This window comes from Chlamydotis macqueenii, chromosome 1 (assembly GCF_036417535.1).
Source record: "Chlamydotis macqueenii isolate bChlMac1 chromosome 1, bChlMac1.mat, whole genome shotgun sequence".
NCBI lineage: Eukaryota > Metazoa > Chordata > Aves > Otidiformes > Otididae > Chlamydotis > Chlamydotis macqueenii.
The window spans coordinates 28,478,930-28,496,164 of NC_141556.1; the positions used below are offsets into that span (position 1 = coordinate 28,478,930).

Below are 17,235 nucleotides of genomic sequence, written 5' to 3' on the forward strand. Positions count from 1 at the left end.
AGAGGGCAGCTACACCTTCTTTTTCTCCTTTTTATTGACTGTGGCTTATCTGAATGGGAGCTAAAGACAAAATTTGGAAGATCTTTTTCCCATCCAACAGGATAGACATTACAGTTATGTATCTGTAGCCAGGAATCTAACAATCCAGGCTGCATGGTCGATGCAAAAACTTCCCTATAAGCTCACCCATTGCTCCCAATGCAACTCAAGTACATCTCTTCCCTTTCAGAAGATCCCTTTTTTGATCACTTTCAGATCACAACACATTGAGTATCTGATTGACTCTGTCATGTTAGCAAGTGGCCAAGTAGCTTGGAATTGTTCGAGGACATAACTATTTTGTTTGAGCACAACCGGAATAATCCAATCTTTCCACCACAATGCAGAGTAATCATGGCTAGCAAAATGTATACTACATCATCCTGATGTCAGTGTTGCGTCACAAAGAAGTGTTCCTTGAGAAACTGGACTGGGAAAGTTAAAATATTTTTAGAGGTTTTCTTCAAAGCATGACTGAAGACAGTTGTGAGAAGTCCAATGGACTATGATTTGTGAACTCTGATGTTTGCTAGAACTAGACTTGTCTTGGAGGAAAGTCAAGTTCACTTGGATGGCCAAAAGTCAGTCTTCAGAAGTAAAATATGTTGGTTTCTAGATGTTGCTTGACAAGACCGAAAAATGGCACACTGAATTAGACCAAATGACCATTTAGCCTACTGTGCTGCCTCTAACAGTGGTCAATACTCAGTGCCCAGAGAAGAATAAATGAGCATGGCGGCATATGACCATAGCGATGCTTTTCCATGCTGCTCCCCACATCCCAGCATTTTGGGCTTTAGAGATTATGAAAATGAGGAATTTGCATTTTGTATGGATGGATTTTTCTTCCATTAATTTGTTTGGTTGATTTTGGAGCTAATTTAAATGTTTAGCATCCATAACGTCCTGCAGCACAGATCTGTTAAGGAGCTTGGCTTTATACTGCTTGAAGACCTGTATCATCCTTTTAGCTTAATTTTATGTCTTTTGCTCCTTGCACTGCAAGGGAATGAGATCCTGTGAACCCTCAGCACTCGTAACTGTAGCTAAAAGGCAACTCTGCAGCCACAAAACATGAAAGATGGACTAGAAGAGCTGGAGGGATGATAAAAGAGTAAAGATATCTTGGGATCTGTATGGATCATATCTTCTTCTCCTTTACCCAATATTATCCAAAACTTGAGCCAATGGATTTTGGTATTCCCTGAGAAGTGTAAATAATGTATATCTATACCTTGTGCTCATACAGTTAGGCATGAAGTACACTCAAAGGTGTATGAGTATAAACTCACTGCCTGCTGTTCAGTCCCACTTCAATGGGTATGTCAATGATGCACGTCTCTGCATCTCTGCAGCTCTTTTTCCTTTCTTGCACTGTTAGTGTTGACAGAATGCACTGCATGCTCTCTGGAAATCTGATCACATTAAAATTTTGTACACTTATTAATACAAGAAGATCCAAATCTCTAACACAAAGCTTTCATAACTACAACAGTAGGAATAATAAAATACTAAAAGTATGAAAAATAACAGTTTCATCCTAACAATGAGATCGATACTGAGGATGTGATCTAATGCATTTTAAGTTTAAAGATAACGTTTTTTTGATTGTGGACTGCTACTCAAGTCAAGTGTCTAGACCAGTATTTGTCAAAAACAACAGTTCCTCATTGTTTTTTTCTCTAAGAGAGAAAGCACACTAATTATGATTTTGTAAAGGATACCCTTCTTATGTAAATTACATTTTAAATTAATATTTAATGATAACACTAACAAAGTTGATACGTAACAAAATGATAATCACAATACTAAATCTCCCAGATTCTTGTGCCAGTTTTCTGGCACCATTTTAAAGGCTCTATGCTAACGATGTTTACTCTCCAAGAAAAAAAACAAGGAAGATACAAACGATCTGCCAGGTAAAACAAAGGTTTTCAAAACCTTTTAAGAAATTCTGTTGACAGTTTCATGGGGGGAAAAAAGTGACTTAAATAACAAGGATTCTTCCCTGAAATACGATTCTGTTCAGGAGTTCCTTCTAAACTCTTTGACATTCACAGAGTTATAACTGAGAAATAATTTCTGTGTAAATTATGTGGTGCATCAACGTCTCTGGTACATTAGATCTCACCTTAACTACAAGAAAGGGTCCAATTCTGCTATCACTAGAATTATTTAGAATTTTCGCTTTAAAAAGCTAAGCAATTCCACACATAATATAAGCATTATCTAATCTTTTTTGTGGGTTTTCTTTACACTAGAATTTATTTTAAAGATGATGCCATTATTGTAGTCAAGCCTTTCCAAAAGTACTTCTAGTAACTTCTCTCTTACTATACTTATAGTAAAAAAAAAACCAAAAGATCTGATAAATCAAACAAAATCCAATAAATATTTTATATTGACAGTCCAAGCACTGCACACAATTGGCAGGTTTTACTATTTCAATTTATCTTGACAATGTTACCAAAACCTAAAAGGGTTAGGAAATAATTCTTAACATCTATTGATACAATATTATTGCTGCATGTATTTTTAGGACATTATTAATTACAAAGACTAAGGCTGATACAATAGCACTTACGTTTGTTAACTACAAATATTCTAAAGAATCATATACAAAGTCATAATTATTTGTTTCTAGAGGTATGGCTGGAGTATTACTATACAAACATTAGTCAAACAATTAAATACGATTATTAAATACTCAAAGAACTCTATACAAGTATTCCCCAACCAAAACAAATATTTTCCTAGACTGAAGTATTTTGCAAGATGCTAAATTAGTATGACTTTTTTCAATGTGGAAAAGAGCTCCCTCTCTTAATCTTGGCTCTGAGACTTTTGGGTCATATTATACACCAGGCCCTAAAATGGCTGCAGTAATAATAATAAGTGGGTTGTCAGACTAATTCACTTTCTTGTCAGGTACTGTGAGACAATCACCTCAACACTATAAATACTCTAAACCATTATGAAAGTGGGTATTTTGGGAAAAAAAAATATTTAAAATATTGAAGTTATTAAAAAAAATAAATCATGCCTCTTCAGTGTATTTATTGCTGAGAAAAGCAAATTAATTTTAGAATGAATGCCTTCCAATTAAAAATGCCCATATTTATTAATTCAGTGGTATTTCTTCTATGTCTTACTGACTATTATGAAGTCAATACATTTTTGTATCTAATAGCATGAAGAGATCTAGTTTATATAAAATAATGTGAAAGCTACAGCTATTTAGTCTATGGTCACAAAAATCACTATCTTTTGTTGCAATCTAACAAGTAAGAATTAAAGTATCCAAAACCGTCATATACTGAAAGTGAATTTAAATAGACAAAATATTGTGAATTTAGGATGTCATCTGTATTTTACTAAATGCCAGTTATTATCTAGTCTTCAGTGTTTTCTGTCCATGAAACAAGTCATAAATATACAGAAAATAAAGTTGACTTTTGAAAAAATAATTGACTGTCATGTCCTTTAAGCATTTCATGTACATGCTATAATTTAAAAAAGGCATTAAAATTCTTCTAAAATGAATCAGTTGAAATGGTGTAATGTGCTTATTGAAAAATCAGCATACCATTCTCTAGAATTTTACTGTTGGCGTCAATGACTCCTTATTTTTTTAAAAAAAAAACAACACCAAAACCAAAAAAATCCCACAACACTACAGGACTACAATAGACTTTCTGAGCTTTTAATTTTTTTATTATTCTAATTCTCGTCATCTAAGTCCCTTCCTAAGCTGGCCAAGCTTTATCTTTAAGTAGGCAGTGTGTGTGGGAGGTGGGTCCTGCTTCCACTACTTCTACTAGAACAGTGTTCCAGAAACTCTCCTCTGCATGGTGGAAAGCTTTCTTCTCCACAGTTCATTCATGCTTAGCTTAGCTACGTGATACCATATTTAAAACTGTTCTTAAGAAGTAAAAAAAAAGGTTTCCTCCTTTCTGAACTTTGCTTCTTGACCCAAAGTGCATAGAGCAACCACAACCTTTCAGCCTATGCATCTAGTCTGAACAAAATCTTCTTGGACTTGTATATCATAGAACTGTGTACAAAATTTACACAATATCACTGTAGGTATACAGCAAATGTGCTAAGCTATCAACCACAGTCAAAACGGTGAGATACCTTCACTCTGGAAATTCAGGGCATCAGTACTAGAACTCTGAATCTTTTTACTATTCCAGATGAGGTCTCAAGGATGCCTTTTAAAAATAGCATAAATATTTCCCTATTTTCGTTGGAAACACCTTTTAAAAGCCATTTAGGATTGCATGTTCTTTTTTCTCACCTATGTTACATCGCTGGTCATTCAGTCATATAGCAACCAATACACTGAGCTTCTCCCTTCTTCTTTCTTTTTAAGTGATGGGACATAAGCTTAATGAATAAATTTTTCAAAAAGTTCTTAAACACATAACCTTGTACTTTGCTGTACTTCCTAAAATTTATTAGAATCTACTTTCTGAATTACATTATTGAAAGGTATTGAAAGGCCCAGCCCTCTTGTGAACCATATCCTCCTATTTTCTTTTCCATGGCTGAAATACACGCCCTCTGTTATGGCAGGCTTGCAGTTTTAATTCCTCACTTGGAGTATGAGTTCAGCCCTTTCTGATCAACAGATTTTTTTTTTTTTTAATATGCAAACATCAATCAACATTTACCTCTGAATCTGCTTTATTATCTCCACTTCAGAGACTATGCCCTCAAATTGAGGTTTTCTATGGTATCCTAAACTGTTCTTGAAACAGAAACAAACATTGTTTTGTGTATGCACTCACACCACACCATATCTTATATCAGGAAGTATTTTTCTTTAATTTGGTAATTTGATTATTCTTAAGCAACAAGCCCACAGCTATCTGTGCAGTAAATTACAACCACATCAATTTGGAAATTACTTCTTCTACGAGTACAGAGGTGTTTTTTTTTTTTTTTTCTTTTCTCTCTGATATGTTGGGTTAGTGTATTGGTTTTCCTCAGTACTGTGTAGGCTGTCTTTTCTATCTGACTGAAAGACTATTTCTTGAATAAATGTATTTACTGTGAACACTTAGGGGAAAATCTAATTCTTCATTTATACTTCAGGTTCTCGGTAAGATCCTTGAAGCATATTGATGCTGTTGGCACACCATACAGTTTCCTTTGTACATATTATTATTGTACAATTGCTTTTCAAAGCTTCACATAATCAAGTAGTAAAGCATTGAAGTAGTGTTTAGTAATTTTTCCACCATTAATTCTATTTCATAACACCCTCATCTGTCTGTCTCAAGAAAATTATATTAGAAGTACAAGAAGGCATAAAAAGACCTAGGACATGAAAGTGGCAATTGTTGGACAATCCCCTTTCCCAACTGGATGGGTTGATGTGCTATTCCACTCCACTGTGTGATTGCTTTTTCAGCAGCATACATGCTCACATGCTTTTTTTTTTTTTTCCTGTAGCATGACTGTGTAATATTTATGCACAATCATCTGGATAATTAAAAAATTTTAAAATTCAATTTTACATGTATACAGCCCAAGTAAAGGTAAACTAAAATTAACACCTATTGTGATCTTGGCTTACATTCAGATTCCTGATCCACCTCCTCCCAACACTCCCAGTAGAGTTCCCCTGCTTGGTAAAGCAACTGGACAACTAACACACAAAGTACAAAATAATGTCTAATGATTAGAAAATTTCAACACGAGTATTCCATTCACAAAGTAAAATTAATCTGCAAAAAAAAGAAGTATGGGAAGTAATCTGCACAAGGAATCTCTGGAATGGCTATGTGAGGAAACTGGATTTTCATATGGAAGAGGACATTTGCTACTGTTCACTGAAGACTCTTCATTATTTAGTCACAGAAATCTGAGTTTTTGTAGAAAATTTCCTTGACTTTTGTAATTGCCTGATGAAATGAAAAACCTTTTGGAATTAAGAGACTTTCCTCAATAGTAATTTAACTAGAAATTGTTTTTAAAAATCTACACCCATTGAGCGTGTTCACAGAGTATTTTGTTCAGTTGCTTTTCCTTGATAATTTCTAAATCAATGTACACTAACGTATTTTTCAAATTGAAGAGTATCAGGAGAGCCTTGCTTGAGTGGAGCGATCCTAAACTGGCATAATTAGGGCCCTGCCTGGGAGCAGACCCTTTAATAGAGCTGCACACTGCGTGGGGAACCATTCACACGTTCCCTCTCAGCTCTTCACAAGCTTTTCTGGGCAGTGAGCCAGCTGGTAAGAGAAGCAGGCTGAGCCAACCTGTTGCAAGAGCCTGGAGAAGCGGCTCAAGGAAACCTACACCATCCACCACCGCAGAGGTAACCACTCACCCAGCCCGAAAGAGGAGCAGTCGTGAACGTGTGTGCTGCCTGCACTGGGAAGGGCTTGGAGGGGAACAGAGCTTCCCAGCTGCTCAAGTAAAGCAAATAAACTTCTCTGTAGGGCTTGGAGACTTCTCTGGTTCCGAATATAAAAATCAGTCCATTCATCCCATGCACAGCAATATTTCCCGGTATGAGACAGGCTGCAGGTCGTACCATGAAGGAAAGATGGGCCTGCTGATCTGCTATTTAAAAGCTGCTGTGACAAGACCTGGGCAATCTCTCTAAAGGTTTGCTTTTCTAACTTTGAGTGAAGAACCGAGTGTGTGTGTTCTCCCCTCTCCTCCCAGTCCTTTGGAAGTACTAGAATCAACAAGAGAGAAAGTGGAAAAGGAAAGATGTGATAGTGATGTAGGTGACAAATGATTCCCTGAGAGTCACAATAATGGAGCGATACAGACATATGTTTAACACCAAAATGCCTCCTGAAATCCCTGATCATATCGTATTCCTAATTAGCATTCTGCATACTCAATACCTGTAAACAGAACTTGCATAATACTTCTTTCCTCTGTCTCGAAAATATTTACTAGTATTGCAACAATATTTTCAGGATAAAGATGTGATCCCTGTACCAGTTAGGTTTTTTCCTCTCAGTTAGATACAAATGAAGCCATTATGTGACAATGTCCATTAGAAATAAACATTTTTCCACATGTTACAAAGATCATACATAAGGTTAGCTGTAATATTCTGTGTACTTGAAAATTGCAACTATCTCCTTTATCAGTAAGAGATAACCCCTCAAGGTGACTGATATTCCCTTGAAATTAAAAAGGAAACCATATAGAGGTATTTTTTAACACTGGAAGTTTTCAAGAGTAAAAAGTGCCTTAAAGTAAATCTGTTTGTGACAGATTTTACAGCAAAATGGCACACCACGCAAAATATGGGTTTTCATGTGTAAAAGAAGTTGTCAAAGAAAGGACACAACTAAGCCTTTGGAGTAGACTTATATCTATATAAATAAGGACTTCTGAGCAAGTTTGTTATACAGACACTTCCACTGTACATTAATGAAATATGCCCAGTTCTTTTTTTTTTCTTTATTACTGTATTTATCCCTCCGCTTTAAATGGAACTCCTGTTTTCTACACCATGAAAGCTTCAATATGGCTATTTCTCTTTCCCCTCCCATACACACCTTACCTAAAAATAACTCCATGCCTTCTCTCCATCTCTTGGGGTTATGCTTGTCTTTAGAGTGGGTATCACTGATGCAAATTTCTGCACCTTAGAGGATAACTACATATTCCTCCTAACAGACTTACAAGGGAAAATGAGACTTATGATTTTCCAGCAGCTATCTTCCAAATTTAATTTACTTCAAGACTCAATGTTTGCTTATATGTAGGCCACACATTTCCTCCAGAATTATACTCAAGGGGGAAAAAGACTGTTTATCACCACTCTCCTCTTACACCGTATAGGAGGCATTTGCATCTTTCTAAATCACTGCTTTCTAGCATGTACAAAACCCTCCTACTCCCTATGCTTAGCAGCCCACATTAGATAAATAGAAATATGTAATATGCAGTTTTTGGAAAGACAGTTTTAGACCAGTTAGATTTGTTTCTATTTTTGTTGACTGTAATGCAAAGAAAACTCTACCTAAGTTACATCCATAACATTTTTTTTTCTGTTTTTAAACTCGGAAATTTTTTTACTGACATTACGCATGCACGATTGCAGTCAGTGTGCGTTAAGTCAGAGGATATAGCTTAAAAGCAGTGGGGTTTGCCTCTTTTTCTCCACATTTTCCATTTCTTATCTCTCAACAACTCCTTATGAATGTTTAAAACGTAACTAAAAGTTACAATATTAATGATATATTTGCTTATTTATTATGTGTGATGAATTTATAATTCAGATCCATATGAAGATCCAAAGGGAGATGACCAAACTAGGAGAGAGTAAAGCAAGAAGAGTAGGTTAAAAGAGACTATGGATATCTTTTCATTCTAAATTTTCGCATTTTGCATGTCTTTAAAAGAAGTGTTTTTTTCTGATACCATACGCTAACGCAATAAACATTAAGTATTTAAACTTAAATGTACACTGACTTTTCCCAAATTTTATCAAATTATTACACTTCAGTGAAGTGCTCATGCTAAATAAACAAATCTTACTTTAACAACTCAACACTCCATACAGCATGATATTTATACAACAGGCTTGGTACACACTGAGCTTAACCCTTTGATTCTAGATGTCACGATTTGCTGACATGCCATCCTCATACAGAATGCATTAGTGCTGATGCTGAAACAACAAATCTCCTAGCATGAAGGAAAAAAAAAAAACAACTAACCAATTTATTGTAGATATATAAACTTACAGGATTGAAGGTAATTATCTATTTATTCTAATCAAGATAAAGTTCAAAGTCTGCTTTTATGAAAATAAGCTACTTCTTTAGAAACATTACAGGGAACAGAAATAGCTAGGCTTTTCATAGCTCTTAAGAGCAAACAAATAAAATTATAACTAGCTGCCCAAATCACTATGCTATGCAGCCAATAATAGTATGTGTATCAGGGACAGATTAGTCTAAGCATTGAGATTTGCCTACCTGGAAGGGAAATAATTGCAATGCTGTACACGAACACCCACCAATGGCAGCAAATTGACAGCGTTTACCTCTGGGTTATGCTTGTGCTCTGCACAGTTGTTGAAGAACCGCAAGTCTCACTCATGACTGTAAGTGTAACAAGAACAATAAAGCTGCCAGCTTTAAAACTCAGGCTAGATGACACCAGGTTTTTCAGTGGCCGTAGGACAGTGACTTTCTGCCACAGGAGAATGATCTACAGGTTCTAAGAGCCAAAGTGACATTTTCCCTGTTATGCCTACTATGGAAATGTGGTGATAGGTAGTGAAATTCATAAAAGCAATCAGCTCATTTCACCATGGATTACCACAATCACTCCTTCCACAGAAAATAATATTCTGAAACAAAAAACAGTACTACAGAAATCTTAACCTTACTACTGCAGCATGTTTTCCAGGATGCCCAGTAAGAAAGCAAATGTTATTGTCTCATCATATGCAGGTTAACACTCTCCTCAACTCTCACGACAAACCATCCCTAGCTATTCTGCACTATATTATTAATCAATGTATGTACTGATTGGATCCATTCAATTGGTGCATCAGTGTAATGAATGGCATATATAAACATGTTTCAAATACATTTATTCGGATATCTATACATGAAAGTAAAATCACTACAATTGGTACTCAAGCTTGTCAGATGGGATGTTTTTCTCCTTCTGTTTTGCATAAGACATGCTAATGGTTATGTCATCTGCAGTCTGAAACCCAGAAAAATGTAAATCAGAAAGTAATAGTAGATCAAGATAAGTGTCTATCTAAAACCGTAATTTTTGCAAGTATTCTGTTAGCTCACAATCTAAATATAAACCTCCTCTCCCTGAAAATATAGGATAACTACTAGATACAGGTAACTTCTGCATCAAAAACCAAAAGATTTGCCAATACAACATTCCTCTTTTACAACAGATCATATAGCTAGTGGTGAATTTTTGAAAGTTTTTCATGAGAAGGATACAAAAGACAGTAAAATTATTTTAGGAAAACCCCAGCAGTTCTCTAAAACCATCCCCTCTGTAAAATACAGTTGAACTTGACGACTTACCCAACACCCTGTTTTTGCAAAGTTGAGGACACAAATTTGAAGGTTTCTTCAATAAGCTTTCAACTTGCTGATTAGCTAGTAGGTGCTGTAAGTCACTAAAATACTTGATTCATTATGGAGCAACAGAGAGAACATACATAAAAACACCATATGCTACTTTCCCCCAAGTATCTACCAAATACAAAAAGATGGCCACTAAAATGAATACAATTTTTTTCCTTCTTTGGCACGTGGAACAACAGAACAGTTTACATCAAAATACGGAGCACATGAGAGATGTAATGGCAAGGCTTACATAACAGCCACATTTGCCTGCAGACATGTGAGCTAGTTTTAAAAGTTCTATTAGGTTTTTACTAGATTTATAAATCAGTTCTAACGTATTTCCAGTTGCCAAGTCAGTACATTACTCTGAAATTTGAGGAAATTAATAATACAGTAATATTAAAGTATTTTAAAGTATTGGGAGAAGTCTGGTGCCTTAAGCACAAATATAAGCACAAGTATTTTTGTCTTATAAACCTCAAATTGTTTATAAATGTTTAGCAATTCCTACTGCTAGGACATTTTGGCTAAAGTTACCATTAAATCTGGCATAACAAAATAATAGTACTGTTCAATTTTATGACCCATATTACAGTATTTGGTCAAAAAGGCATCATGATGCTCAAATGTGAATTTCCACTATACAATGAACAATGAACAGCTCTGTAGTAACACTAAAAGACAGAAATAGAAAAGCTCCAAGGACTCATTTTCAAAACCTTTATACATCCTTCTCAAAAAAGAAGAAAATGAAAATGGAGTTTGTGCTCATACCTGAATTTACATGGTATTTGATACATAAATCAAGGTCCGGGAGCAAATTCCATTTTTGTCTCATTTAAAAATGAACTAAACGAAGTGTTCAAGGCTAATAAAATGCACTGTGTACATACTGATCGTGGAAGGAAAAGTTAGAAACATGAGCAATAATTTTGGCTTTAGGGAGCATGTAACAATTCTGAAAAGAAAATTATTTGCTTTATTTTCTTCTTCCTGCCTCGCAACAGTGACTCATGAGGCACTGACTCTTCCTGGCAAACACGTAATACAGGATGTCTTTACAATACACCATCCCATGGCATTTAAAAGAAATCAGGTCAGGGTTAGTGCCTGGGAGTAGGAAAACACAAGGCTCCCTCTCCTCACCCCGTCATCCTCTGGGTTATGTGTATGACTGTCTTTGTTTCCAAACACGGTTTTCTCTCCTTTCATCGATGCCTACCACAAATAGTGCACTCCCACATCTCTTCAGTCATGAAAAGAAAGTTTACGAATGGGTGGAGAATGTGACCAGAGAAGTCAGTAGCTCCTGAGTTGCTCCAGTTTACAAGTTGGAGGATTAAAGCTAACTTCACGGGGAAACATAAACTTGGACAAATATCACTATTTTCGCCTGTTTCATATACTTCCCTTAGTGTCCGGACCTTGCACAATCCTAGTAAAGTCCATGTTATCTTTCAGAGTGAGGAGCTGGCAGAATAAACTACTTTCACAGAACTCATTAAATCAATCATCTCCACGATTCAACCCTTTAAGATCACCAATTCCACTTTGAAAAACTTTAAAAAACTACATAGTTCATAAGCTGCTGCCTTTATGACTGCTCTTCTTGTGTGCCTTCAGCCCAGAAGATATTTAATACAAAACAAATTCAAGGGCAATGAGTGGAAAGTTGAGATGATCCCAGGACTCCTGCGCCTCTGGACAGGACTACAACCACAGCATGGCACGTTGCCAACTTGACATGTTTTCTTTTTCTCCATTTTCTTTAGTCATTTCCCTAAGTTCTTGTTTGGTTCTGAGCAAATAAATACAACTTCTAAAGTATACTTGAAGAGATCTGATGTGGAATGTGGAGCTGTTTGCTGTGTCCAACAGTGTTCCATGAAATTTCACAAAGAATAGGAGATGATGTGAACTACATAAAAATTTGCACAAGTGATCAAATTTCACATTTTGCTGATGGAGAAAAAGATAAATTCTAGTGCCTGAGGTCCTCCATTATGCACGACAAAAACTAAAAATGAGATAAAACCACCCTATTCCATCAGGAAACAGAGGAAGTCCCAAGAGGATAAAGGCTCACCCAGAAAAATAGATGTGAGGAAGAGAATGGTAGGAATTACACTTTTTTATTTCATGAACAAAATAAAATTGGCTCCCCTGTACATCTTTTGCCTGCAACAGAATGTAATTCAGCAGTCAAACACTCATATTTGGTCAATATACAATGAGAGAACCATTTTTGTCAGCAGAATGCAATTTCACATGGAACTCTGAATTAGCAATAAATGAACTAAAACCTTTGAAAAAAACCCAGACAAAATGTTTCAGGAATAAAACACTATATATGGTTTTACTAATAATGCATTTAAAATAATTATTCAGTAGCAGAACTCCTATTCACTCGAACATAATCTGAAGCCCAAGAGCATCCCAGCATGAAACTCTATTACATATGTTTTTCTAAAATGGCAGAAGCAGCTCTTTCATAATTTCATGCAGTTGTGTTGATAGCTTCAGAACACTTCTCTGTCACTTGGATAGAGTACCAATGAGCTATTTAGCTAATTTCTCTTCAGGATACTGCTTTACTCTTGGTGTTAACACAGACATTTTTACAATTTAATCCATGTATATACAAAAATCACATACCACTTTTGCAACATGACTATAAAGAATTAATTTATACCATAGCTATTGAACTCAGACTTAGTCTTGGACCTTTTAAGCATCTATAGCCACAAAAGGCTTTTGTAACTCATGGCGAATTTTCTCTGAGTGAGAAGCCGCCAGCATGCAAGCCTGTAACCTCTTAGATGCGAATATGCACATACACAGCATCAGCGCATAGGCATTCACGCGCACACCTCGCGTGTGAGCAAGCACAGCACTGCTCCCTGAGAGCAAGGCCCCAAAAGCAAGGATACTTTACTAACCTGCAGTGGTCTCTGTTTATCACTGCCCTTCGGAGATTTCAGTCCACTTGTCTGTTGCTGTAAAAGCAGCTGCCTTGCTGCCTGGAGTGCCTAAAAGTAAAAAAAAAAAAAAAAAAAAAAGTAAATAATTTCCACCAATTCCTAGAAAGAGATCAGTTACTCATTGCTAATGTTAGGTAAAAGTCCAGTCGAACAAATGCAATCTCATCCTGTTCGATTTGTATTTGCCTGATTTCAGACTTCAGTTTGTTTTTTACTTGAAACATAAAAAAATAATCATCTTAAAGTATATATATAGAACTTCACTAGAATTTATGGATGTACATGAAATCCTGCAGGAAATAAAGTTAATTTGTTTAAAGTGCTTGAAGAGGAGAAATCATAAACTGCATCAATAGCCTCATTTCCACAAGGAACTTGTCTTTGAGTGTTCAACTAAAATGCCCACTCCCTTGCAAATTATCATTCAATTTGCATTTTCATATTAGAATTTTGAAGCAAAAGCAAGTAGACTTCAAGTGTTACCGGAAGCTGTAATTAAATTTGACAAATCAACATCAGATTATCTTGAAAGTGAATTAATAAGGATATTCATTGAAGATTAAAAACACTTTTTGTACTTACAATTCAAGGAGAAACCTCTCCTTTGACAAAATAAAGTGCAGTTTTAAAGCCAAATAAAAATGAGTGGTTTTCATTTGCATTCTTAGGAAAATTAGAGAACAAAGAAATTACTACTCAACCAACCAGCTCAGGCTCCGGGATGACAGTATCCCAATCAAAATAAGAAATATTTTCATTTATTTTATGTTTTCATTCCAACTCAGCAAAATACAGTTCAACATATTAAATGTAAACAAACATTCCACTTACCCAAAGAAGGCTAATCTAAATTATTTTTCCCTATAAAATTATTTTTAAAATGCCAAGTGTTATAAAAAGATATTTATGAAGAAATTAAAAAAAAAAACAACAACTCAAAACATTTCCACTGAAAGTACCCAGAGAGCTCTTCCCCTCCATCCTTAAAAAAATCAGTTCGGTAAATAGCAGTTACAGCTTTACAATACATCACACTATTAGCTATGTTATTAAAACATACTATAGATGGAATATACTGCAATAAATGCCATTTGATCAATGTCCCCTAAAATAATAAAGATTCTCAGCTGATAAAAAAAGGTACAATTTTGACTAGACTCAAATGAGCTGGTTTTAAAGATAGTTTCTAGTATCCATGACAACAGTTGCTTTGACAAGATGTGCATATGGCATTACACTGCCAGCTGGTGTGAACAATGTTTGAACTACTGCATTGAGATGCTGAGCAAACAGAAAAAGTTGCCACGTCTTAACCCTCAGGGAAGGCAGTCATCCCCTGATCAATTATGAAAAGACAGAGAGAGGGCTGCTACAGTCTGGCTCCAAGCAAGTTTTCTGAGAAGGCAGGCAGACATAGAAAACCAAAGTAAACAAACTGAATGCACTAGCACCATCTCCTAACAACATTGATTCGTCTCCCCATAGAAGGCTCTGGTACAAAGTTTGCAGAGCAGACTTTCAACATTTGGAGACATTCCCACAACAATCCCTGTATTGTTTCATCAAATTCTCGAGTAATTAGAGGTCAGCCTTACAAAGACTATACATTCCTCAGAACCTAAGCAACGAGATGCACAGGACTAGCTTCTCTCCACCAAAAAATAAATAAAATTTAACATATTTCAAAGTGCACTTGAAATATTTTGTTACCAAGGAACCACTGGATGCCCTGTTTCCTGTGTGAATAGCATAATCTCTTGTGCACGCACAGCTCTTGAGCGGATCCTAAAGGACAATCCTGCTCTGTCTGAGATCACAGATAAATATATCTGTTGATTTCAGGGGCACCAGGATTTGGTCCCAACGTCTTGCAATGGTTTAAGCACAAAACATGGATTAAATGCAAGAACAGAAGATCTGTGGCAAATTTATAATCCTTCCCAATCTTTAGAGCTCTTTGAAAGGGAAACTTGAAGGGAAGAGAGAGAACGATTGCACTCCTGAATACATGGGAGACTGTATAGGAAAACCAACCTCACCGCTCGGGGTGATGCTGCAACAAGAACCAGAGAAGAGATCTGGAGTTAAAGACAAGAGGCAAAACCATAAAGATAATTATTTTTCACTTGTGGCAGTTGCAGAAAATTCATTACACGGCCTTTATCTGGAAAAGAAATCGTAATGATATAATGCTGATGTATACTTGCAAATAACTGGAACACTCTGCAAGTTGTTTCAGTGTCCTAATCTTCCTTAGCAGCAAAGTCATCTCACTTCCATACAATAAAACAAGCAAGCAAGCATCTGGTAAAGCCACATTTACAGTACTTGAAAATTAGAGAACTGCAGTATGTTGCAGCTTAGATTTAAGCTAGAGGATATTGCTTCAAATTGTGGCTAGCATACTCCCGTGGAATCAGCCTAAGAAAGCATGACTTCCTACTGTTAACGACAAAAAGAGTCACACTTTATGAAAAAGCAAGGCAGCACAACGGGATATGTTTGCATAAAAGGCTCTGCTACTTAAACTATTTTGATTCATATGTGCTGGCTGGGATATCTTTAAAGGAGTAAAGGCTCATATTTTAATACAGAATGTCTTACACATGATGACTACCTGAATACTTCAGTGATCTTATTGTGGCAGTTTAAATTATTGTAAACACAGGAGACAGAAGAAGAACAGAAAACAATTTCAAGAGATCAGAGATGATTTAAAACTCATAAGGAGAAATCACTGTCAGCCTTTGTTCTTACAGTAGTTGTTATATGGTACTTTTTCCTCCCAGTGTGCTGCTTAACTTTAGATTTTACTACTCAGTAAACAACCTCCCAGAAACACACTGATAATTTCAAAGGATTATTACTGATATTTTTCACAAGTGAAGATTATGATACTATAAAATATTCAGTTTTACCAATTCGTTTGCTGCTATTAAATCTTTGCAAAACAAATTGACAGCTTGAAAGTGTCTTTCAAAATTCATAGTTTAACATGTACACTTCAAGTAAACACCCATCCCACACGTAATTTATAAATTTCTGTGGATTAATTTGATAATAACTTGTGGTCTAAAAACAATTCAATGAAGATAAACTAACAGACATTTATGGATCTGGCAAATCAAAACTATGTTGTGTCCTACCTCAAATCAACAGCAGCAAGAACTGATTCTAAGGCAGTCAAAATCGTATCCAGTTTCCAATAACATTTGTTTCAAATTTAGGGGGCACTTTTCCTTAATTAAGTTATCTAAATCAGTAAAACTATACAAAAAAAAGTAAATGTAGACGAAAGCAATAAAAAAAACCTGAGGATTAGAAATTATTTTAATAATGTAAACGAAAATCATTATAATGCTTTAAGTAATGACTGCATAAGCACGAAATTTGGGCATATGGTTTCCAGAACTCACTGTGTCTTCTAGTGAAATATTTATTGGGAACACTACTTCTTAATATTTACTGTGCAGCTTTGGCATAGCTAAAATGTAAGCAGAACAAAAATGAAATTAATTGCATATAACTCACCCTATTAAAGTTGATAAATTGTGGTGGATTTTGCAATTTGTTGGCAATAATACTATTAGATACAACTTGTTTTTATTTGTATTCCAAACACTTGTATTTAATTTAAGTATGCCTTAAAATAATTTTTAAAGTTTTATCATTTTAATAAAGTGAAAGCTGCCACTAAAAGAAGGCAAACTTATTTATTTGGTTTTTAAAAATAAATATATGTCTATTTTCAGGAAACAGATGTCACTCATATCTTTCCTTTAAAAACAGGAATGTTTAACCTATCAGCCTGTTGCATTTGAGACGTTAAAATGAAAAATGACATCTACGCCCATTAATATCGTCAATGTATAAACAGCACAGCGTGACACATTCTTGAGAGCTGAAGGCTACAAAATCTCTCTGAAACATAAATAACAAAGCACTCAGAAGCATATTTGATGTTGATATTCATCTCGGAGAAAAACACTGCTGCCTGGGCTTCTTATGAAAATAGATGCAGCCCAAATGGATCTCCTGTAATTGGTTTCAGATAGCGAGGTCAAAAGAAATATGATACAAGAAACTATTATGTGGAACAGGCAAAACAAGAATGTTTATAC

General features: G+C 35.5%; 1 protein-coding gene across 3 annotated transcripts in view; it reads right to left on the reverse strand.

Moving 5' to 3' along the window:
• Nucleotides 1–17,235, reverse strand: part of FOXP2 (forkhead box P2) — a 429,772-nt gene that overhangs the window by 114,994 nt on the left and 297,543 nt on the right. For all 3 annotated transcript variants that reach the window (XM_086747588.1, XM_086747580.1, XM_086747593.1), the window contains one exon: nucleotides 13,073–13,162. In XM_086747588.1, coding sequence (XP_086603714.1) covers nucleotides 13,073–13,162 — 90 coding nt within the window. The remainder of the gene's footprint in view (nucleotides 1–13,072; nucleotides 13,163–17,235) is intronic.